Below are 25,280 nucleotides of genomic sequence, written 5' to 3'. Positions count from 1 at the left end.
ATATAAAGCCCTCAACTGCTTTGGACCAGCTTATTTGAAGGATTGTCTTACCCATACTGTATGTGCCCACTCAATTGCTTTTATATGCAGAACTGGCACTTTTACATGTTCCATATAATGTTTGTTCTGCACTTGCAAGAAATCTGAAGTGTAGCAGCAGCTACTCTCTGGAACTCCCTGCCTGTTGATATTGGGAGGCCCAGTCATAGAGCTGTTTTCACTGCCTTTTGAAACGAGCCTACCCAGACTTGTAATTTTATTCCATTTTATTTTTTGAAACTCTTGATTTTACCTACAATTTTGGTGATTTCATTATGTCAGTTTCCAAAGTCTTGTTATTTTCATTGCTATTTCTTGCGAAGGTTTCATATTATTTTATGTAAATTGCTTACAGGCTTTTTAAAAAATGTATTTTTTATTAAAGATTTCTTGGTTTACAAAAATATGTGCAATGTCTCTTTTTTCAAGTTACATTTTCTACAGATCAGTTTCATTTGTTGAGAAATTAATGTTACATTATGAAGCTTTTGTTTAGGGAAGCTTTTAATGTTTAATAGACTATTGTATTTTAATATTCTGCTGAAAGCCACCCAGAGTGGCTGGGGAAACCAAGCCAGATGGGCAGAGTATAAATAAATAAATAAATAAATAAATAAATAATAATTATGATGATGATGATGATGAAAAGGGGGGAAGAGGTGGAGGGGGCCATGGTGGGTGGGGGTGGGGTCAAGTCTTACAGGCTTAATTTTTCCCCCCAAGCAGCATATAAATAAAAATAAACTGCAAGCTGCATTTCAGTTCTGCTTAAGGTTTTCATAAGAATAAGGTGATAACCAGAGAGCATTGCATGTTGCTTTGGAGAACTGCTTCCCCCACCACACGCCACACACTGGTGTGTGTGTGTGTGTGTGTGTGTGTGTGTGTCTGTGGAAGATTTATAATACAATGGCAATATCTGTTTTCTAAAAGGATAGCAAAATGTTCTGAGTTCTCATTTCAGGTTGTTACGCCAGACTTTGCAGAGGGTGGGAATAGGTTTTGGGCCTCTGCACAGGCGTGTCTAGCACTCCTGCCGCCTTCAATATCGCCACCACCTACTGGGAGATCAAAAATGCCAATTTCTGATGGAGAATGCTATCTTCAGCAACAATTCTCAGTTTATGCCTGGTGACAAGAGCTGCTCAGCGGGTGACATTTCAAAGCACTGCACACATACAAAAATAAAAATGTTACTGTAAGAAACAATTCATTTCAAGCAAACAGATACCGAGTTAGATGCTGTCACTATTGTGGGTGGACCCTCCAGTACATTGGCTGGGGAACTTTGAGACAGATGTGAAAAGTTTGTTTTCCTAATACCAGTCAAAATGCAGAAAGGCACAACCACCTTGTTGTGCAGCCCACATTGGAATGGCTTGCTTGGGCCAAGCTACATTTAGGAGTGGACAAGCATATCAATTTTTTGGATTCTCTCAGCTTCTCATTTCTCCAGTCTTAAGTTCTGTTCTCTTTATTCCCACATGATCTTGCAATCTTGATTTTTTGAAAAGGTTCCATCGGCATTTCAGTGGGAATTTCTCGTAAATATAAAAATTTGTATGCAATTTTACTCACTGTACATATTTTTGCAAAGCAACTCTACCTAATACAATGCATTTTTGTATGTTATTTTCACAAATATATGCATTTTTATTAACACTTTCCTTTAATGCATGCATTTTTGCACATGTTACTTGCCTGGACAACTTTATCGCAAAATTCAGCCAAGGATGAATTTCGAAGGATGGCTGTGTTTTGTGTATTGTTTCAGAAAGTGAAAATTAGGTAAGTTCAGTTGCAAATATGAACTGAATTAAATTTATCTCCATCCATAGATACATATTACGTTTAATTCATTTGTATTTAATGTTACTGTTTTAAAAACCAAGAAGGTGGGGTACTCGGGGTGTGTGTGTGTGTGTGTGTGTGTGTGTGTGTGTGTGTGTGTAATTTCCCTGTTCCCCAAATCGTTGTGATGCCTCTAGCAGGTAAACTTTAAAACCCCTCTCCCCCTGCAGCTGGTAAACTAATGCTAAACCCCTATGGGAAACAAGATACAGTATGTGAAAAACACCCAAGCAGAAATTTCTGCTGCCAGCACCTGAATCTGGTTGGATTGCTCTGTCATGAGCTTAAAAATCAAAGATTTCAAGAGACACTGAAAGTGAGTAAAAAAAAAATACATTCCATGAAAAGCATAGCATAGACATGAACAAAATCCAACTCTCAAAAGAGTTTTCCCAAGAGACAGTCACTAGCAAAACTCACAGTGAACACAATTAACAAGCTCAGAAACCACTTAAAGGAACATACTTTATGCTTGCCAGAAGACCCAAGGTGGGCTGTTGAAAGAACCTTAGGCTGCAATCTTTAACTCCGCTGACCTGGAAGTAAGCACCATTCAGTAGGTCTTACTTCTGAGTAGACATGCTTAGGTTTGAACTGGTGTCACTTGTGTCTCAGCCTCACTATATTAAATGATCTCCCCTCATTGACTTGCAAGAAATCACTAACATTAAAAGAGTCTTGGAAGAGTATTTTCCAAGAATAGATTAAGTTTCAGGTCATGACCTAAGAATATTTACTTCTCTCGCCTTCTGTGTCTCTACCTTACATTTATTAATTCATTTGAACAGAGAAATATAGCTTTCTTCTTTTCCTAAAATTATTTCTGTCCAATTAGCTGAACTCTTCCTTTTCCAACCCATTGTTCTTTATCTTCCTGTGAAATCCCATAGATGTCTACTAAAAAATGAGTTCCATGGGGCTTACTCCCAGGGAAATGTGTCTTCTTTGGTTCTATTTTTCTAGAAAAAGAGGTGCTGGAACTCACCATGAAAGCCTCTCCTGTTCTCTTCTAATGGCAATGGCACCCACCTGAGAGGTGCCAGAACCAAGTTCCAGTGAGTTCTGGTTGAAAAAGAAAAAGCCCTGCGCGTAATGATCCTTCTAGGAGACAGGGATCATTAATCCTTCCAAGAGGTAGGGATATTAGATGCAGCTGGGCAAAATCTAATCTTGCTTGCCACTGGCTTAAAATACTCAGATGACAGAATAGCTAAGGATAGGATGAAATAGAGATTAACTGTTTTAAGAATGAATCAACCTAAAGAGGGTGACTCTAACTCATATTTCCTTTTATTATTGATGACAAAAGCCCCTGTTTAAAGCTACTGTTTGCATTGGGAGGAAGCTCCCTGGCTTTCCGACTTTGGGGAACTCATGAGCTGTTCTTTCAACAGTACAGGTGTTTATACAGGTACAAAGGTAAAGGGACCCCTGACCATTAGGTCCAGTCATGACCGACTCTGGGGTTGCGGCGCTCATCTCGCTTTATTGGCCAAGGGAGCAAGTGTACAGCTTCCGAGTCATGTGGCCAGCATGACAAAGCCGCTTCTGATGAACCAGAGCAGTGCACGGAAACGCCGTTTACCTTCCCACCGGAGCGGTACCTATTTATTTACTTGCACTTTCGAACTGCTAGGTTGGCAGGAGCTGGGACCGAGCAACGGGAGCTCACCCCGTCGCGGGGATTCGAACCGCCGACCTTCTGATCGGCAAGTCCTAGGCTCAGTGGTTTAACCCACAGCGCCACCCGCGTCCCTATACAGGTACATACTGATTGGCAATAGCAAGTGAGTGGTCCAGTTCCATAGTTGCTATTGGGCATGAGAGCAAGCTCTGTGCATTTCTAGCAGAACAGGTGCAACTATGTGGGTGGTTTCTTGCACCAATGTGCACATGAATCAAGGAAGGCAGAGGAGGGTTGAAAATGACATAGTCAGATTCTGAGCATAAACAACAGTTATCAAGTTCTGATTGTGGACTTTCTAGCAGGATCTGGCTGGGCATATTAAAGGTATAATTCTGGCATAGTAGTTGTATCATTTAACTCAGAATGGCTGCTGAGCTTTTCAGATGGGGCCCATTATGCTATAACTAGAAATGCTATGAATGGAAGCTTATAATCTTTGGTATAATAATAATAATAATAATAATAATAATAATAATAATAATAATGTTGTTTATACCCTGCCTACCTGGCTGGGTTTCCCCAGCCACTCTGGGCGGCTTCCAACAAAATATTAAAATACAATAGTCTATTAAACATTAAAAGCTTCCCTAAACAGGGCTGCCTTCAGATGTCTTCTAAAAGTCTGGTAGTTGTTTTTCTCTTTGACATCTGGTGGGAAGGAGTTCCACAGGGTGGGTGCCACTACCGAGAAGGCCGTCTGCCTGGTTCCCTGTAACTTGGCTTCTTGCAGCGAGGGAACCGCCAGAAGGCCCTCAGCGCTGGACCTCGGTGTCCAGGCAGAATGATGGGGGTATGCAAACCATGTGATCTACCAATGAGCCATGGACCCTTTCAAAATTTCCCAGGCTTTCCCAGCTGTGCTACTTGAGATCCTTCAACCAGAGACCTCAGAAAATTAACCAGTAGTACCGAGCTGCTAGGGAGTTTAAAGAGAAGCAGATGTGATCTGAATGAGAAGATTCTATTACTTTTCAACAGTAACAAGGGCTTTGGGCAGAGTATTACACCTACTGTATTAACACAGAGCACATATACCAATAATGAGCTATATTGGATGCAGCATTCAGACTTTTCAATGAAAGCAAGGTTTAAGTGAAGTAACCACTTCCATCAGGACATATTTTCCACAGTAAGCTTGCTTACATGTTATGTTTGCAGTGCAGGTAATCAGGATTATCCCCAAGGAAATTTGGTAGCTTATAGTGTTCTCTCCTTTCATTTCTAGTAGTTCATGATTAAAAGCCTCTCCTGCGCTGCGTGATCATTCATGGCTGTTTAGTGGTAGATGGGCTGCTTTTTGTAATATGTGAACAATTGGGGGCTGCGGTCACATATCATGGCACCAAAGCACTGAGAATAAGCCTTTTGCATTTTTCACAGTGTGTGCCACATTAGGTGCCTAATTTGATTTGGGACCTCTCGGTGCTGCTGTAGCGCATACTACAGCAAACATCATCATCACTTCGTGTTCAGCAGCTGGCAGCCTCACTGCAGAAAATGAAATCCTGAACACCCACACACCTGGTTTTAGAACATCTGTTTGTCTTGCAGCAAAGACTCAAAACGGATCTGCAACAAATTGCCCCTAATAGGCCCAAGTTAGTTGCAAAAGACTCAGAATCAGCAGAAGAAGGTGGGTAGATGACCTACAAGCAGGGCTGGCCTACTTCTCTAATGCTTCCTAGCTGCCTTTAAATTTGGGCTGCAGTTAGCTTAATTGGCAAATTAATTAACTAAAATGTTAGTTGATTAATCAGCAAGGGCCCCCTGTAATAAGTCAGGCTGCTAATGAAGCAGAGACTTAACCTATTTTTGAGGCTATTTGGCTAGATTTCCTGTGACTGCTATACAGGTAATGCATAAAAGTTTATTAACATTTAATGGTAACTTTTGTTTACTGCAATATTGTGCTTCTTTTTTGAAATGTTAGTTATAATATGCAGATTTAATTAAATCAATTAATTGGTTAATTCATTTATCAGTTAAAAGGCACCAGATCAGTTATTTAAGTGGTTGATAGCTGGCACTTTCATTATGCACCTTCAGGCACCAGGCGAAAACATTCCTCCTCAATCAGGCCTTTGGCTGATGAATATCCTAAACCCTTTTAAATATGTTTGGGGGGAGGGTTATTGGTTTGGGAGGGTTGTTCTTGTTTTTATCATGTATTTTGTGTTTTTATATTGTATTTTTATGTTGTGAACTGCCTTGAAATCTAAGGATGAAGGACGGTATACAAATTTAATAAATAATAGTAACAGTAATAATGTAAGCACTGCCCCTCAATGTAATCCTCTCTTTGAGGCATGTATTTGCAGTATAAAGTTGTAAAGCATGAACGTTTTACTTATGCAGAAAGCAAATGGGTGCAAATCAACATTTGCTTCGGAGTATATGAGACGTAACTCGACAAATAGCAGGCTAGTTCTTGACGCTGCTTATTGAACAGGAGTAGAGGGGATCAGCTCCAGAAATTAATACTCCTCTGAAACCAAAGCTATTTTCTTTCATGCCTCCTCCAAGGCTAAGGAGCTTATGGCATAAGTCCTCTTAAAACAACCTCAGGAACACATTTTTGCATAGGTCGCCTAGCCTTGCAACGCAAGGTTCTATGTCAAGAGTACAACTTTCCATGCAAAAGTCAAAACTCTGTGATATTCATGTCAACTTCACATGGAAGAGGCCTTCCCCCAGTTCCACAGGGACTTTCAGTTTTCCGAGAGTTCCCATCCACCTTAGTCTGCATATACCAAGTTCCAAATAAGGATATTAGAGAAAGAGGCAACGAGTCCTTACCTAATGTCTGCCCGGCGAGTACTCTCCCATTCTCCCCCAGGACAGCTGCCCGTGCGTGCCTCTCGTTTGAGTACTGTACAAATGCATAGCCCTTGTGAACAGAGCAGCCCACCACCCTGCCGTACTTAGAGAAGATGGTCTCTACGTCTGACTTCTTGACCACTGCTGTGTTGAGGTTCCCAATGAAGACTCTGGAGTTGATGGACTTGGGGTCATTCTTGTTTGTGATGTTACTCGTCTGCACTTTCAGTGACATCTTGACACCTGAGTAGGCAAGATATAGGGAGGGTCAGGAAGGCACCGGCATCCTAAAGGAAAAGAGCCTGGTGGCGCCAGGCAACGGTGGTCACATGGGATTAGAGCAAAATGATCCGTCAAAAATATGCAGAGAACAAAGTGAACTGGTGACAACCAAAGCCCGTTTGTCAGGTGTTATTCATGTAGAAACTAAATCCTCCCAAAGCCTAAGGAACAGTGGTCTTGTGGCACCTGAGACCTCAATCAGGCCTAATTTTAGGTTTATAGTATCCGGGCTCTGAATTGTGGAGGTTTTTTCCTTATTTAGGAAAGAGGTCCAATCAGTAGAGAGAACTATTCCCTTTCTTGGTGTCTTTACTACAGAATAACAAGAAAAAGGTCACAACCGCACCATGCATTTAAAGCACATTGTTTTCCCCAAAGATTCCTGGAAGCTGGAGTTTGTTAAGAGTACTGGGCATGAGAGGGAGTAAACTAGAGGTCCCAGGATTCTTTGGGGGCCGCCATATGCTTTAAATATATTCAACTCAACTGGCACTCTAATAGAAGCCGGTTGAAGGGCTCTTGCTAGTGAAAGGAGGGTTTACCTCCTCTCTTCACCCCATGTGGTCACATGCCTCCCCCAGATCTTGTCAGGAGAACCCTGAGAAGAGGAGGGGGTGGGTCATTCCATCAAGCAAGCAGAAATTCTTGTGCTGGTGGAACAATCAGAAAAGCATAACATTGAATCCCTCTCGCAGTGTGGATGCGACCACAGTTACAGATTAGGGTTGCCGCATTACAACTTGGGGATCCTCTCTTTTGTTTTCAGGTCCACCAATAAAATGGGAGACAAAACAGTAATTGTTTCTCCTTCTCATTTGACTCCCCCCACTTTTATCCTTTTTTTCCTTTCTCACCTGCATCCTTGGAGTTATCAGGGCAAAAGAAGTCAAGATAGGAGGGTAAATACAAGAATCTGAGAGAATTCATGACAGGTGATGCTACACAGTGCTTCATGTTTCCCACTATGGGCAAACGAAAGAGCAAATCTCAATCCACTCCTCCCATCAGCACTGGCGCAATATATTTTACTGCCCAGGGTGATAGACAAGATGGCAGCTCATCCCTTCCCCACTCAGATAATAAATTCCGTGTACAGAATCCAACCTGACTGGCACTTAAATTTTTACTTCATCACTGGTTGCCTCCGCTGTACCTCAGGGCAGGTATAGGACTATGTGGCAGCACAGTTCTGTCATCCCCAACTTTGCTGGCCCTTCCCACTCTTCAGCATTTGCTTCCTGAGGCAGTTGCCTGCCTCACAGTATGACCAGCCTTGTCCCTTTCTAATGGGTCTCTAGGACACCATCTGTATTATACATTTAAAGCAGCATTGTACTACCTGAATAGCCATGGCTTCCCTCAAAGAATCCTGGGAGCTGTAGTTTGTCAAGGCAGCTGAGAGTGGTTAGGGGACCCCTATTCACCTCATGCAGCTACTGTTCCCAGAATTCCCTGGGAAAAGGAACTGACTGTTAACCACAGATGGGGACTTAGTGGGAATTCCTTGCTTAGGTGGATGTACATAGAATTACTACTTCAGAAGGAATGCTACTAATAAATAATAATACTCTTATGATAGAAAAGAGACAGTGGAATAGCTGTTTGGGTAAGATGGTGGATATTCTTGGGTTTCTGCCCAGACTGAACAGGAACACATCACAAAAAGAGAAGGATCTCTGAAATCTTATCTGAACCATCCCAGTTATAAGCAAAAGAGTGGGCTATACTATGAGGTTTGCTTCATGCTTTCTTCACACACAAACATTTAAGAAGCTTTTACTACACCCTGACACCTCCCCCACTGTGAGAGCCCCTCCTTGGAAGACTGAGATAGGGACACGGCAACTGTATTCAAAGAGAATTAAAAAAACCCTTTCTCTCAAATGTCTCTTCTCCTTGAATCGTAACCCTCTTTGCTGAAAGTTGCCTCCCAGGGATGTGAGGAAGGGGGTGTTGAACAGCCCTCTGGCTTCCGACACTCCTCTCCCCACCAATTTCCACCGGGGGCCCTTCCTGATCCTGTGGGCCATGGGGCAAGGCCTGTGTGACTTTCCACCACCTCCCACGGCGATGAACAGCACACTCTGAATACGCTTCTCTTTGTACCACTTTGGTCTTCCTTCCTGAGCCGTTTGCAAGATTGGCTCGAGTAGCTGTGAGAGGCTGTTCTCTGGCAGAGACTCTTCCGCCTGCCAGTTCGATTGCACTGGGCTGCGGCGAGGAGGACTGAGCCCCGTTTTCAATATGCAGAGCAGCGCTGGCCTTGGAATACCATGGGGCATGTCAAATTCACCTTTCCCACTCCTCTCATGCCTTCTGCATTATTCATGCCCCCCGGATCAATCTGAATAGATCTGAGCAACGCATATGCAATCCAGACAGAGCACGGAGCCAGACTTTATAGCTTTAGCTTTCCATTTTTCACTCCCACAATGCAATGTCAACACGGTCTGTGTCAGTGGGCTCAGCTCCCAGTAGGTAGTTCTTTAAAAAAATATCAAACATCAAATCTGAGCTGTGAGACAAGACAAAGCTATTCATCTCTCCTAGATACACCAGCTTTCTAGTTATCCTGGGCTGAAAACTTTCATAGACTGTGTATGCATCATGCACTTAAAGCACACCCCTCTGAAATAATTCCGGGAACTGTAGTTTGCTAAGGACCCTGGGAATTGTAGCTCTATGAAGGTTAAAAAACCCCCACAGAATTCTTGGTGTGTGTGTGCTTTAAATGTATGATATGTATGCAGTCTTAGGTACAGTGAGGCAGGCTTGGCACATGGGACAAGGAAGTGTACGGTTGTGCATGAACATGTGCAAGGGGCACAAGCAACAGCAGTACGGTACTAGCAGTCCCCCACCAATATTGTTCTAAGCAAGGCTTTGGGAAAGGGGATATGCAACGCGGCTGGGATATCTGACGTGTCTTTAATATTTCATTAGCTGCTTTCCAAAGGAAATGTTGCTTTTGCTTGTTCTGAAATAAGGCTGCAATCCTCTACACACACAGGACCTCCTGAAGCCAGAGGGGGCTTACTTCCAAGTAAATGTATACAGAATAGCACGGCACAACAATTTTTTGAAGAAGAGAAACACACCAAAGTTCTTTTTGGAGCACTTGGGATGATTCCAACAGCATTCCATGCAGTAGATTAACCATTAAGAACATAAGTAGAACCCCGCTGGATGAGGCCAATGGCCCACTGAGCCCAGCATCTTGTTGTCACAGTGGCCAAGTGGATGGCTATGGAAAGGCTGCGAGCAGGGCTTGAGTGTATCAGCACTTTCCGCCTGTGCTGTTAATTATAAGAACTACTATTTAGTGCTCACTGGAAGGACAGATCCTGAAGCTGAGGCTCCAATACTTTGGCCACCTCATAAGAAGAGAAGACTCCCCGGAAAAGACCCTGATGTTGGGAAAGATGGAGGGCACCAGGAGAAGGGGACGACAGAGGACGAGATGGTTGGACAGTGTTCTCAAATCTACCAGCATGAGTTTGACCAAACTGCGGGAGGCAGTGGAAGACAGGAGTGCCTGGCGTGCTCTGGTCCATGGGATCACGAAGAGTCGGACACAACTGAAAGACTAAACAACAACAACTATTTAACTTTAAGAATGGAAGTCTGAATTTGCTTTCCCCCCTCCCCCCCTCTTTTCCTCTTGTGTCATGTCTCTTAGATGGTGAGTCTGTAGGCAGGGACTGTCTTGCTTTATGAATGTCAGTGGTTCTGGGAGCCTTTTTGGCTGAAGAGCTGGGTAAACAAACAAACAAATATTGATCTAAAAGGCTCCCTAGAGACCAGTGTCCATAATTTCCCTAGGCATATTGCTCTTTGCTCTTGCAGGGTCAACATTTGTACTTGGTTTCCTTTTTTAAAACAGAGAAAGTTTGTTTAACTTTATCTCAAACTCTTGTTTAGCCAAAAGAATGAATCATTGACTCTGACAAAGGGACGAGAGGTGGGACAGCTTGCAAGCATTCTTGGAGGACATAGATGATCTGGAATAATAGAATCATAGAATCAGAATGGTGGAATTGGAAGGCACCACAAGAGTTATCTAGTCTAACCCCCTGCAATGAAGGAATCTTAGATCCATTCCAATCTGGGTTCAGGCCTGGCCATGGAAGAGTGTCGCCCTTGGTCACCCTGATGGATGATGTGGATAAGAAAACAACAACCCAAGCTTGAATCCTGACAAGATGGAGGCACTATTAGTGTGTAGCTCCCATGTCTGGCCAGTTGCCTACTCTGGATGGAGTTGCTGTCAGGAGTTCAGCCTACACTCAAGTAGGACCCTGGCAGAGACACATGCCCAACTGGCATGTTCCCTCCCTCCTGGTCGATCATTCGGGAGCTTCAAAAGCTTTCTTCTGCCCGAACATCACAGCGACTGATGCCAACAGACATCGGCACACTTAGGGATCCACAGAGTCTGTGCAGCTCATGTGTGATAGACCTCAGCAACTCAGCATTTTGGCTAATCTACTTTATTTACATATAAACGCACACAGAGCACTGCAACATGGCTCCCTCTCTCTCTAGCATCAGACAACAAAGAGAAAAAGAAGAAAGGACAATAGTCCCACTTCACAGAACACGATAACACAAACATCCTGTATCCGTCACATCCCACTCTGTGGAGTCAAAACATATACTGTCATGTGATAGAATTCCTGCTCCATGATTGCAGTCATGGGATTTTTGTCTAACAGTTGCAGCCACCCTGAAGGAGCAGGTTTCACGGTTTTGGGGATGCTTCTCGATCCAGCTCTGTCACTGTAGGCTCAAGTAGCCTCAGTGGCAAGAAGTGCCTTTTATCAATGCGGCTGGTTCAACAGCCAGGTTCAACTGGGCCAGGAAAGCCTTGCCACAGTAGTTTGCTCACTGGTTACTTCAAGACTGGATTACTGCCATGCACTTTATGTGGGGCTTCCCTCGTGCTTAATCTGGAAGCTGCAGCTAGTGCAGAATGCTGCAGCACAATTGCTGACAGGAGTGGGATCTTGTCGGCATACGACACCTGTGCTCAGAGATCTGCACGGGTTGCTGACCTGCTACTGGGCCAAGTTCAAGGTGTTACTATTAGTATACAAAGCCTTAATGACTTGGGACCATTTTACCTTCATGATCACCTAACCCCACATGTGCCCACTCAAATGCTTTGATCGGCAGAACTGGCACTACTGCAGATGCCACATAACACCCACCCCACATTTGTAAGGACTCAATTGTTTGGTGGGGCAGCAGCTGCCCTTTGGAACTCCCTGCCTATTGATATCAAACAGGCACCTTCACGGCATAGCTGTCAACTTTTCCCTTTTCTTGCGAGGAATCCTATTCGGAAGAAGGGAATTTCCCTTTAAAAAAGGGGAACATTGACAGCTATGCTTCACTGTATTCTTTTTGGTGCCTGCTAAAAACATTCTTGTTTAGGTAAGCTTATCCAGATGCTTAGAATTGCTGGTGTGAATTTTAATCTGTTTTAGTATTTTAACTTTTTGTATGTTTTAAAGTATTGTGATTTTTTTCTTGGTTTTATTTTTTTATCTTTTTTGTAAACTGCTTTGATTTTTTTACCATCAAGCGGTGTATAAATGTTTATGAAATAAATAAATAAGCGAGCAAGTGAACGATCCGCACATCCTCTGCCCTTTTCTATTTTGAGCAGCTCCGGCATTGATTCCTTTCACAGCAGGCCTTCATCAGGTGCCATGTTTTGGCTTCCTGTCTGCATCTGAAAAGTGAGCTTATCACTGAATTTCAGCATCTGATATGTTTTCATTCTCTCTCATCATCCCTATTCTCATGACAAGCTGAAAGAGAAGAAAGGGAATGGAGTGAGTTATTTCTCACTCGGGGAGCTCGAGTTTTCATCAAGCTTTGACCTGATTGATTGCAAAAACCTTCCGGTCACTTGTTAAAAGCCCCAGTGAATGTGTGTTGCTTTCCATTCCACTCCCACCCCCAAATGAATTATAGTTTGTCCTGGCAAAAGCATTAGCTTGCTTCTCTGAAAAAGGGGCGAAGCAGTACTTCCAACTGCATAATGACAGCTGAAATCTAATATTGCACCATTAGGGAAGAGATTTGACCCACTCAGGGAGAGATTCACTGTTGAGTCGAAAACCATTGTGAGGCCACACCCTAAAAGACTTACATATAGTCTTGATCCAGCCAAAATGATGTGTTAATAATCACAATAATAATTAGTAATTTGGCTTATTAGCTGCTTACTACAAAAGAGTCACTAAGTGACATATGGAAAATTAAGGACACTTCTAGGCTGTTGCTAATTTGGGGAAGGATTCAGTTATGTACCTGCAAATTCAAGTTGTGCAGTTATAGCTGATTTGCAGCTCTTGTGAAATCAACCTGCTTCCCCCAAAGACTGGACTTTTTGCAATAAGGAAAGTGATGTGAAAATGTGGGATAACACTTGCACCATTTAACTTCCCTGTAAACAGAGCAAATGCTCAATAAATAGATAATGTTGCTTAAACAACTCCAGATGGATGCTCAATAAATAGGTCATCTGATAGCGCCCCAAGAGCAAAAGGCATAGCATAAAATCAAAAACAGTACATGACAATAAAGCCATTACAGTGACCATAAACAGAAAAAAACTATTCTATTCAGTTCTATTCTAACTGCCTCTACTAGTGCTTTTTGTGGGATGTTACTACTATTCACAGAAATCCTTCTCCTTATCACCACTGACTCTACACCAAGCAGCTATTTAGTTGCCATCATGTAGCTTGAGAGATGCCCGTTTAATGTTCTTGCTGGTGTGAATTATAATTATAATTCACTGTGGTTGGAAAGGAGAGCAACAAATTCAAGTTTTAACAAGCGACTGGAAATAAATATAGAGCTTCCACTGGGGGGGGGGGAGGGGGGAGGCGGCATCGTGAGTCAGGACCTCTGTGGGCTTTTAAAAGGGTGACTAAAGAGTTAAAGAAAAATCATCTTGAGCATGCGCTAAGAGTGCGTTAAGATCTTTGGGTTGCCTCGATGTCCCATTGCCAGCAGAGCTTCATTATGTGGCAATGTAAGAAAGGGGCTTTCTGTTTGGTAGTACCCTAGTTATGGAATGCCCTCCCCTCTGAAGTATGGCTTCTTTCATTTTGGTGCCAGCTCAAAACACACTTTATTTACTCAAGCATACAGTGGTACCTCGGGTTACATATGGTTCAGGTTACATACACTTCAGGTTACAGACTCCGCTAACCCAGAAATATTGCTTCAGGTTAAGAATTTTGCCTCAGGATGAGAACAGAAATCGTGCTCTGGCGGCGTGGCGGCAGCAGGAGGCCCCATTAGCTAAAGTGGTGCTTTAGGTTAAGAACAGTTTCAGGTTAAGTACGGAGCTCCAGAACGAATTAAGTACTTAACCCGAGGTACCACTGTATATTGTGTTGTTGGTGGTGATAGTCTAAGGTTATTCATAGTTTTATAGATTGGGAGTTATTTGCTGTGTGTCTACTTCCACAGATGGTGGTGTGGAAGTGAGGCACCTATTATTTATGCAGATTGTTTTGGTGTGCTTGGACCCTGGCCCTGGGATCAGTTTCAGTTAGCTCAGCGTCCGAGGTCTTGAGTTCAGATCCTGACATCTTCAGGTAGGGTTGGGAATAATTCCCTGTCTGAAACCTTGGAGAGTCTGTGATAGGCAGGTTTGATAATATTGAGCTAGATGATGTAGTTGGCTGCTTAGGCCAATCACTCAGACCACCCAAGTGGAGAAAAAGAGACATTAACTTGTAACAAATCTTGGTTGTAATCACAAAAATATTGCAATTTCAGTAAGTCAGAACCAGGGCTTATGATTCATATAGGAATTATGACCAGCTAATTTCAAAGTATGTGCGAACCAATTAGAATCTTGGGCAACATCACTAAGTGATGTTAAATCAGCTGCTTCTGTGTGCATTGCCTAGAATCCAGTGACTTGTGCAGGTGATTGCAGGTTTCTGCTTGGCCAGTAGGTGCCGCTGTTAATTTGGGAACAAGCCTCTCCCTGGCTCTGCTGTTTAGGACTCTGATTTATTCTTCAAAGCTCTCCTAGCCCTGGAAATTACCGTAGCTGAGACTAACCTGGTGCCTTCCATTTGTTGTGGACTGCAGCTCCCATCAGCCCCAGCCAGTGTGGCCAAAGGTCAGGGGTGATGGGAGCTGTAGTCCAAAGCATCTGGAGGGCACCAGGTTGGGCTGAGATAGGAAAACAAACTGAGAGCGTCCACTGCTCCTCCTACCCTTTCCCTCCACGCTTGCTCTCACCTTCATCCACCCAGGTGTGCTGTGCAGCAAGAGAGTGCACATGACATGGACCACAGAGGGAATCTTATCCATGCCAACAGCAATTAGAATATTCAAGGTGTGGCAGCTCCCTTTAACGGTGTGTTGCTTACTTCCGGAAAAGGTAAGATGAGATATAAATGCAATAGACTTATTTTCACCAGCTGAATTGTAAACTGCCTTGTCCCTAGCATGCTACCTATAAAATACCATTAAACCTGATCTCTCTGAACAAATAATAAACAGAAGAAGAACCACTGTGATCACAGTTGAAATGGAACTCGTTTTTTCTGCCTAAAGAGTTTATGGTGTTACTGGGGTATCTATTTAGAAGGCATTTTTTTAAAAGAAATCAATTAATAGGTGCAATTAACTGATTAATGGATTGTTAACTAAAAATAGAGCTAGGATTAATCAGAGCTTGCCACCTGGGCTCTCTCACTACTTCAGCTGGGAACTTGCCAGCTCTGGGACTTACTGTTTCCCATTCTTTTCTCGTCTGCTTTGCCACCTGGCAGCAGCTGCTGGAGAGATCTCCCAGCTTTTAATGGTGGGGCAGACAGATTAGCCTACCAGCCTCAGCCCTGATGGAGCAAAAAAGCAGAGGAAGTTCTATTCTAAACATGCCAAACAGCCATGTTCAGAAGCAGTATGCCAGTGGATGCCAGATGCTGAGGGATGAAGATGCTTCCTTCTCTCCTTATGAACTTACTAGAGTTAGCTCTTTAAAACGGCTCATGAGAAAATTGAGGGTGGGGGCCTGAAGCCCATCTCCAGCTGAAGAGGGTCCCACAGGACATGTGGGGTTTTGATTCCCCCTCTCAGTTTCCCCAGAGGTAACTCTTTACAACACCCACCTAGCAAAGCAACAGAGATGTTTCTCTGCTAAGGGGCTGCTTTGAAGAGCTGCCTCTGGGGAAATGGGATGGTGACAATGTTCGGTAAGATAAACAAAATGAAAGTGTGTACGTGTGTGTACAATGGTACCTCTGGTTACAGATGCTTCAGGTTACATATGCTTCAGGTTACAGACTCCACTAACCCAGAAATATTACCTCGCGTTAAGAACTTTGCTTCAGGATGAGAACAGAAATCGTGCTCTGGCGGTGTGGCGGCAGCAGGAGGCCCCATTAGCTAAAGTGGTGCTTCAGGTTAAGAACAGTTTCAGGTTAAGTACAGAGCTCCAGAACGAATTAAGTACTTAACCTGAGGTACCACTGTATTTCCATATATCCCTCCTTCCCTCACTTTGAGTTCTTCTTGCCCACATTTTGGCCAGCAGAGCACTTGATACAGGATAGTGACATCCCTCCAACTTGCAGGACTTGCCAAGTTAGTTCAGAAGACCTGAGATTAGCTGATATAGCAGAGGAGATCCTGAGCTGCATGCTCGAGTTTGCCAACAATGTGAACCAGATTCGTCTTGAGCCACCTGCTATGCATGTGAAATCTGCCACGCACATAAAAAGCGCATCGCATTGCACTGCGCTGGTCCTTGGCCAACAATGTAAACTGGAGTCATCTTGAGCCACCTGCTGTGCGTGTGAAATCTGCCATGCACATAAAAGTTGCATTGCATTGGGTTGGCCAACAATGTGACCTGGAGCCGTCTTGAGCCACCTGCTATGTTTGTGAGATTTGGTTCACACAGAGATGTTGTATCGCACCATTTGCTGGAATAGGCACCTATCAGGTATGTATCTAACACAGAATCATAGAATTGTAGAGTTGGAAGGGTCCCCAGGGTCATCTAGTCCAACCCCCTGCAATGCAGGAATAACATGTGTCTGATTAGCATCCTTTTGACTAGACATTTCAGAGTAAAGGCCCTTCAGAAATGCCCTTTAAGTTCTTGTTAGGAGCCTTTTATACTGGCTTGTTTTAACTCATTATCTGCTCAGATAATGCCTTCTTATCCTTACTGCTCCAGGCTATTCTCAAAGATTCAGACGTGGATTCCCAACTTTATCATTAAGCCTGACAGGAGCAGATAGGGAGAAAACAACAACAACCCCCTACTCCTCCGAATATCTTAACATATTAAAGTAAAAGTTCTGCTTCACACCTTATGCTATGGTTCCAAAGAACATAAATGCCAGAATCTCAAGTGCTGTCTTAAGAAAGCATCAATCTGGTATTAGTCTAAATGCTTCTCAAATGGACCCTGAGCAATTAAATTCACAAAAGGTCATATCTCTGATCAGCTGGTTCTGCCTGTAAATAATATCATCACTGCCAGTGTGTCGAGCTACAGTTTGGAAATGTGGGTAAACTGGCCACCAAGGCATAGCAAGAAGCAGACTAAGTGCCTGAAGAATTCAGGCAAAACTGGAATGGGGTGACAGATTTGGGTGGCAGCCACTGGAGCTCAAACAGGCATTCATGACGGGCTTAACTAAGCATGTGAGAAAGGGAGAGCATGCATGAATATGCTAGCTCTCCCTCGCCCTTCTAACCACCCTTCTCATGTTCAAGAATTCAGTTACAGATAGGTAGCCGTGTTGGTCTGCCATAGTCAAAACAAAAAAATTTTTTTCCTTCCAGTAGCACCTTAAAGTCTTTAAGGTGCTACTGGAAGGAAAAAATTTTTTTTGTCATGTTCAAGAATGACTATGTGATGGGCAAGCCTCCCATAAGAACCTAAGAAGAGCCTGCTAGATCAGTCCAGTGGCCCATCTAGTTCAGCATCCTGTTCTTGCAGTGCTCAACTGTGTCAGGAGCTCGTCCTACTCTAGACTAGGACCCTGGTAGAGACACATGCCCGACTGGCATGTTCTCTCCCTCCTGGTCGTTCGTTCGGGAGCTTCAAAAGCTATCTTCTGCCCGAACATCACAGCGACCGATGCCAGCCGACACCGGCACACTTAGGGATCCGCAGAGTCTTCGCAGCTTGCGTAACAGACCTCAGCAACTCAGCATTTTGGCTAATCTACTTTATTTACATATAAATACACACAGAGCACTGCAACATGGCTCCCTCTCTCTCTAGCATCAGACAGCAAAGAGAAAGAACAAAGGACAATAGTCCCACTTCACGGAACACAGTAGCACAAACATCCTGTCTCCGTCACTTCCCACTCTGTGGAGTCAAAACATACACCGTCATGTGAAATACAACAATCCCATGACTGCAATCACGAAGCAGGAATTCTAACAAACTGGATGCCTGTGTGGAGTCTGCAAGCAGGACCTGAACACTCTCTCCACGGGGGATTCCCAGTGGCATTCAGAGTAATTTGGAACCCTGATTTTCCAGGGTTCTAAAACATGCAGGGACCATCACCAAGTGCAGTTGCCCTTGAACATGCAGAAGACACTGAGGATGGGAACATGGAGTCAAAGCTAGCAAGCTCATGCGCGATTCCTGCTCTCTGCATGCTTAGTTAAAGCCATTGCTTAGCTCAGATGTTGTTGTTGTTTTTTAAAATAAAAGGATTAGGCAAAAGGATATGTTTATGAATGACTATTACTCATGATAAGCCACATGTAAGCCAGATGTTTTAGGCTATGCAGTCCATTCCACTGTTCAGTTCAGGAAGTCCCGTGTTAGACTTCATGCAAGAGAGGTAATTGTCCAGGTAACTGTCTAGCTGCTCTCAAAGTCCAGACATTTCTCCTAATGTTCAACCAAAATCTTCCTGCCTGTAACTTAAGCCCATTAGATATTGTCCTGCCATTTGGAGCAGCAGGGAAGAAGTCTTTGTTCCTGTGGCAGCTCTTCGTACCTTTGAAGAGAGCTATGGAATTACTGAGACAAGATCAACAGACTCTTGGTCTAGCCCACTGGCCCCTCAAATGATGCACTAATGCACGTTCACCATTCTCAGGCTACTGGAACTTTCCCATCATCTGAAGCTAGAACTTTTTTTTTTACCAGACCAGATACATTGGGCTGGTAAAGTTGTATTCTGTGCCCCTGATCTGTTGTGCATTCATCTAGGAAGTGTTTTTCTAAGCAGAGCAATAAGATTTTGTCTTTGTGATTTTGCAATATGATCCACTGGAGCCTCAGTTTATGCAGTTGCAAAACTACAAAAACCATGGTGCAGTGCAAAATGAGCAAGAATGTTCATGCAGAAAAGCATCTGAGGCCAGTAACTTGAAACAAGCAATTGGCAACACCAAACGCATGTCAGAAATGCAACCGAGCTGAAATGTAAAAGGGCAGATGAAATGGGAAACGGATTTAACAATGGAATTCTTCCTGGAGTTTTCCATAGATCTCCATTTTGGAAACAGAAGCCTTGGCCAAAAAAACAAAAAACAAAAAAACAAAAACCAACCACAAACTATTATGTTTTATGGTTTCTTTCTTTTTTTAAATGGTGACTTTTATAGATTAGTCAATCAGTCATTAGGGGGAAAAGTCCTCCCCTCTTGGAACATTTCACAATGTTTTTAAATGAAAAATAGGCTGTAATAATTTCACACTACTTAAGAGACCCCTTTCTTTTGACAAGTAAAAAAAATACATTAAGCCATCTTGTATTAATATTTCATGCTCTGCATAATTGCATTGTAGCAATGAGAGTATTACACACTGTATGCAGATTAACTCCAACATCGTATCAGCCACACTGACTTATTATTCCTTTCACAGTGAAACAAATGAAGTTCTTCTGAACATCTTGAAACTGTGTAACAGAACCCTTTTCTCTCTGGTAAGTTGTGTACAGTCAGAGAAGGTCTGCTGTGAGCAAGACAATTGGACACAAACCTCTCTCCATACCTCTAGTATGAAAGTTAATGTCTGTCATTGTCTGTACTTGCCATATTGGGTGCTATTCCATGGAAGATTCTCCTCCCCACATGCTAACAAATTTGGAGATTTATGAAATATCATAGCTCAGTGCAATGATCCTTCTCTGACACTTTTGCCAGAGTGAAACCTTTTTTTTTTTGGCCTAAGGTAAACATCCCTTTACAAATTTTAAATACAATGCTCCCAGTATGTTTCTGAGCACATTTCAAAGTGTTGGTGCTGACCTTTAAAGCCCTAAATGGCCCAGTATACCTGAAGGAGCGTCTCCACCCCCATCGTTCAGCCCGGACACTGAGGTCCAGCACCGAGGGCTTTCTGGTGGTTCCCGCCCTGTGAGAAGTGAGGTTACAGGGAACCAGGCAGAGGGCCTTCTCGGTGGAGGTGCCCGCCCTGTGGAATGCCCTCCCATCAGATATCAAGGAAATAAACAACTATCTTACTTTTAGAAGACACCTGAAGGCAGCCCTGTTTAGGGAAGTTTTTAATGTTTGACATTTTATTGTGCTTTTAATATTTTGTTGGGAGCTGCCCAGAGTGGCTGGCGAAACCCAGCCAATGGGCGGGGTATGTATGTATGTATGTATAAATAAATAAATAATAATTTCATTTATTTAATGCATTTGGACACAGCATTTTATGTATATTAAACTCACAACTTTAACAGGTGGGGCAGAACCTGATTTGCCTTAATGGATTTGCCTCCACTGGCTGCCCCTCACTATAGGATTCCAGATCCATGATTGTGATTTGAAACAGGGAAATGATGTCTAACCTCTGATATGGAAGTATGTGTGTCATATAGAGTTAGCCCTTTAGGATGCTGATTTCTGAACCACATAATGGTGCCCCAGATATATGAGAAAGAAGACTGAGGGGTAAGGCCTGGGACAGTGAAAGGGATATGAACATACCCTTCTTCTTCCCTGAGGCCATCTATGAATGCTGCTCCCTTGTAAAAGTTTATTGCTTCCTTCTTGCTTCATGGGCTCCCTTCCAAGTTTTACTGAGTTGGACCAGAAGGCAATACCTCTGTGCATATAATCTCCATCTTTCCCAAACTACAAAACAATAGATTCCTTTAGGAGCCACTTTGGGCATGGACATGTTCAAGGTAGGGAAATGTTAACATTTCCAGTGGTAATTAAGGAAATTTAAGTGTAATTAATTATGCTGAACGAGGGAAAAGTTTCTGTTGAGAACACCTGCACCATATTTAATCATTTGAATGAGTGTTTTTGTAGATTTCTTTAGTGCTGATATAAAAAAACCCTCACCACACAGCACTCCACCTGGAGAACTCAGAAACTTTAATGTCTTTTTAATTGCCCGCTTGTTAACATGTATGCCGACATGTTGTTTAACATTGATACAAGTGTTGTGAAATACGGTAGGTTCCGCAAATGCTGTTTCCACATAAGAAGTGGGGGGTTAGATCAAACTCTCAGAGTGATGCTGGGATAAACCTGCTATAAATCAGCAGCAGCCAGTTGGTTTATTCTGGATTTATACCAGCAGAATAAAAAGCAGATGCTCCTCTCTATGGGAGGAAAGTATTTGTGAGGATGAGACACATTTATCACAACAGGTTGGGAAGTGGGCTGACGTCCCATTCCTAATATTTGTTGGGCCAGCAAACATTTCCCTACAACATACCATCTATGGTGCCAACACCTTGCCTCGAAGTAGAATGGGTTTTCCCAGAAAAACTTGTATTTGCATGAGGAATGTGTAGTTATTATGTAGTTGCTGAGCATAAACCAGACAATAGCCCTCGCATGAACATGCGAATATAGGAAGCTGCCTTATACTGAATCTGTTTATTGAGCATTCATCCTGATTCGTTTGCGGGGAGATTAGATGACATTGGCTGTTTAATGAGCATTCATCCTGGTTTGTTTGCACGAAGGCTGGATAATGTTGCTGTCAAAGCAATTGCTCTCCCACTTTCCAGTCTGTTTCCCCATTACTTTCCTTAGTCAGATCTTTTGGAGAAGCGGATCTGTGGTGCAAGCCCTCCAAATATGCAACCTGTATATGCCATTGAATCTCACCACAAAATAGCAACAGTCTAGAAGTGTCCTGAGTCATACCAAGTGGTCCATCTAGCTCTGTATAGCAGTAGCTCTCTGGGGCTTCAGAAAGGAGTCTCTCACAGCCCTTTCTGGGGATTATAGGGACTGAAGCCTAGGATCTTCTGCATGGCAGACAGAAGCCATACCACTGAGCTACAGTTCTGTTCTCCCTTTCAGTTTGCCCCTCAGCAAATGGTACTCAGTGACAGACTCAGTGGTGCATTTAGCTGGGTGGCCACCTTCACCTTCTATCATCTATACATTAGCCTAGGGACTAAGGAGAAGGAAAACTCTGATCCTAAACCTCTACTGCCTTGCAGAAATACTCATTCATGAGAAAGGCCTTGGGAGTAAGCCCTCAGGAAAAAGCCGTATTTGCTGCCTTATGGGCCATCTTTGGGAGAAGCAAAGGCTAAGAAGCAAACCATACACAAATCTGGAGTGGCGTCCCTAAGGCGGTTGGATGGTGCCTTGTACGTCTCCTTACAGCAACTCCTGCAGCCAAACTGGTGACAAACGTATGGCTCTGTTTTCCGTTGGACCACATCAGTGAGACTGAGATAGGGGTCTTGTTGTCTGGGCAACCCAGGACCTCTATACACATTGCCTAGGCTTGTGCCCTAGAGAGGTCACTCTGATGCTGTGAATGCAGCAAAAAATAAAATAACATAAATCTGCAGCCACAGCAGGCACTGTGATTCCCCAGTGGTTTGACTTCACCCCTGGAGGAGCACTCCATTCTCTCTCGAGAAAGACGGATCCCAACAATAGCCTAGAGGCTAAGTGTTGATGTGCAACTTCAGGAGTTCGTGCTTTTCATTCCAATGGTTCTTTATATTTAAACTGGACTTTATAATACGACACATTTCTGTGTAGGAAGACATACTTCAAATGGTCTTACAGTGCCCCACCCCCAGATAGTAAAGTGTATTATTTCACTTACTTTAACATGTAGTGACCCAGCCCTGTTGCACTGGGGGTCTTTCTACTCGTTCTGCTAATTGGGACCCTGCACCTCTGCCCCAAAGTCCGGTCCTAATGGCACCTCTGGACAAAAAGCTATCACAGCTAAGGACAGTTGATAATCCCTATAATCCACCTCAAATCTGTCTAGTCCTCTTTTAAATCTATCTGATCCTGTGGCCATCATTACATCTTGCAGCAGAAAACACCATGAAGTTATCATCCTCTGTGAAGAAGTACTTGCTTTGGTCTTTCCTGAATCTGTTGCCAATCAATTTCATGGGGTGAACGGAACTTGAGCTCTTGTATTATGAGAGAGGAAGAAAAGTCTCTCTCTATTCACTTTCTCCACATCATCCAAAGTGTCAAAAAACCTCTATAATGTCCCTTCTTTTTCCCCCTCCCCCAGGAAAAGACTCCTGGCTTTCCTCAAAGAAAAAATGCCCAACTGCTTGATCATTTTGGGTGCCCTTTTCTGCATCTTTCCCTGCTCTAGCATATCCTGTCTATCCAGCATATCAGCTGATTGGCAGGTCTCGTGAAGCCCAAACACTCCCCAGGAACAATCCAGAGTGGTTGCAGAGGGCTGTGCAAGGGGCTCTACACAACCCAACAATTAGCTGATTATCAGGTCTTGCAAAGCCTGTTGCAAAATATTCCAGAAGAACCAACAATCGTCTGATCATTGGGTCTTCTTATCCCTTTTGGTATGCTATGCCCTTTCAGCTGAGCCATACCTCATATCATAGGGATGTGGCTTGGAAGAATGCTCATCATCATATAACTTACCTGCAAACATGAATGTGTTGTTGTTGCTATTTCTAATTTCCCATGAGTCATCCCAAAGTGATTTGCAATATCTAATCTAACCTCTGTATAAGTGGTTTTCAAGGATATCACCATAGTTCAACTGAAATGCATATAGGAGGACCATGGCCAAGCCTGCCTGTAACAGGAAGAGGCACAACCTTTTGTCGCCTTTCCTAATCTGTGCTGTACAGCCTACCTGTATCCTTAGAATAGTTCATTTAAAAACCAGCCAACCTCCCAAGCATCCTTCAGCCAAGAGATAAAGAGATGATAAAAGATTGAGGGTGTACACTAATTAAGGAGCACCACTCACCTTTCCTTAAAGTTGGAAACCATAGCTCATGAAGCTATGAAAAAACAGGCGGGAAAAGACTGCAGCTTAGTGGTAGAACATCTACTTTGTGTGCAAAAGGTTCCAGATTCAATCCCTAGCATCTTCACATAAGGCTGAGAAACAGAACCTCTCTAAAACCCCGGAAAGCTGCTACCAGTCAATGTAAGCAAAAGGAAAGCAAAAACATGAGATTCATTAAGCTTTTGCATCTTTGTTAAGGTCAATGAGCTCTAAGATCACTTTCGTCTTGTGCAGGATGGAGAGCAGTGCCATCAGTTGCCTTATTTTCCCCACCCAGAAGGAAATTGTGATCACTCCAACCACACACAGATTTCAGCTGTTCGGTCTTTAACACAGACCCTCTCCATCAGGGATGGGGACCCTGTGGCTCTCAAGATGTTGCTGGACTACCAACTCCCATCAACCCCAGCCAGCATGGCCAAAGGTCAGGGATGATGTGAGTCACCATAATCCAAGAACATCTGGAAGGCCACAGGTTTCCCTACCCCTGCTCTGAAGCTAGTACAGAGGTAGTTGACCTCTGGACAGCACCACTTCAGATAGTTGTGGGGGAGGAGACTCCCATTTCAAAAGTTCCCTCCACTTACACTAAACACACACACCTAGGAAAAAGGTCTTGGTTTACTTCTTCTTTCTGATGTGCTAGTTGTTCACTTTCAATTAATTTTTTAACATTAATATGTTTTTAAATTAAAAAAAATCACCCCTTCTGACTGCACTGTGAAGTGGCACAATCTAGAACTTCACCAGCTCTAGCTACCACCTCATTCTGCACAACTTCCTTAAAAAATTGGGGGGATCACTGCTGTTGCTTGATAACATGTTGGAATCTTTTACAGTTATTGATGTTCTCCTCACTGATGGCCTAAGGCCAGCACTGGCTTCCTTGATAAGCTATTTTTCCTTCCTGGCATTAAGTGTTTTGCTTCACCGATTAGCTATTTAATTGAGAGCCAGGTGTCTTAAAGCTCCCAGAGGCCACAGTCTTAGTGATGAACTGTCAGAGAAGAAGACAAGAAACCCGACTTCTCTCTCTTTGCGGAAGCCTCTCATTATTTCAGTGCATAGACAACACACGGTGCAGCTGTTACTTCGTTCTTATCATGGTTGTTCACAAATGGGAAACATGATTTTTCATCCTGTACCTGAGCTCGACACGGTAATGAGTTTTAAACAATTCAGGTAATTAATTGACCAAAAAGAATGTGCAAGGTCTAGAACACGGAGTCACTACATTCATTCTTTCCGTAGATCCTGTTCCAAACAAACACTGTACTACTGAAAGGGAAAACTAGGGCTAGGCATTTCAAGATGGCCCCTAGAATCTAGAATAGAAGAAGTATC

The 25,280-nt window shown here is 43.3% G+C and overlaps 1 protein-coding gene across 5 annotated transcripts in view; it reads right to left on the bottom strand.

The window, feature by feature from the left end:
• Positions 1-25,280, bottom strand: part of RALY (RALY heterogeneous nuclear ribonucleoprotein) — a 206,008-nt gene that overhangs the window by 29,837 nt on the left and 150,891 nt on the right. For all 5 annotated transcript variants that reach the window (XM_083619144.1, XM_083619147.1, XM_083619145.1 and 2 more), the window contains one exon: positions 6,374-6,637. In XM_083619144.1, coding sequence (XP_083475270.1) covers positions 6,374-6,629 — 256 coding nt within the window. In that variant the 5' untranslated portion in view covers positions 6,630-6,637. The remainder of the gene's footprint in view (positions 1-6,373; positions 6,638-25,280) is intronic.

Source organism: Podarcis filfolensis (assembly GCF_964270895.1).
Source record: "Podarcis filfolensis genome assembly, chromosome: 6".
Classification (NCBI taxonomy): Eukaryota; Metazoa; Chordata; class Lepidosauria; order Squamata; family Lacertidae; genus Podarcis; species Podarcis filfolensis.
The sequence above is the reverse complement of the archived record's forward strand: the minus strand, read 5'-3'. Positions and strand labels throughout refer to the sequence as shown.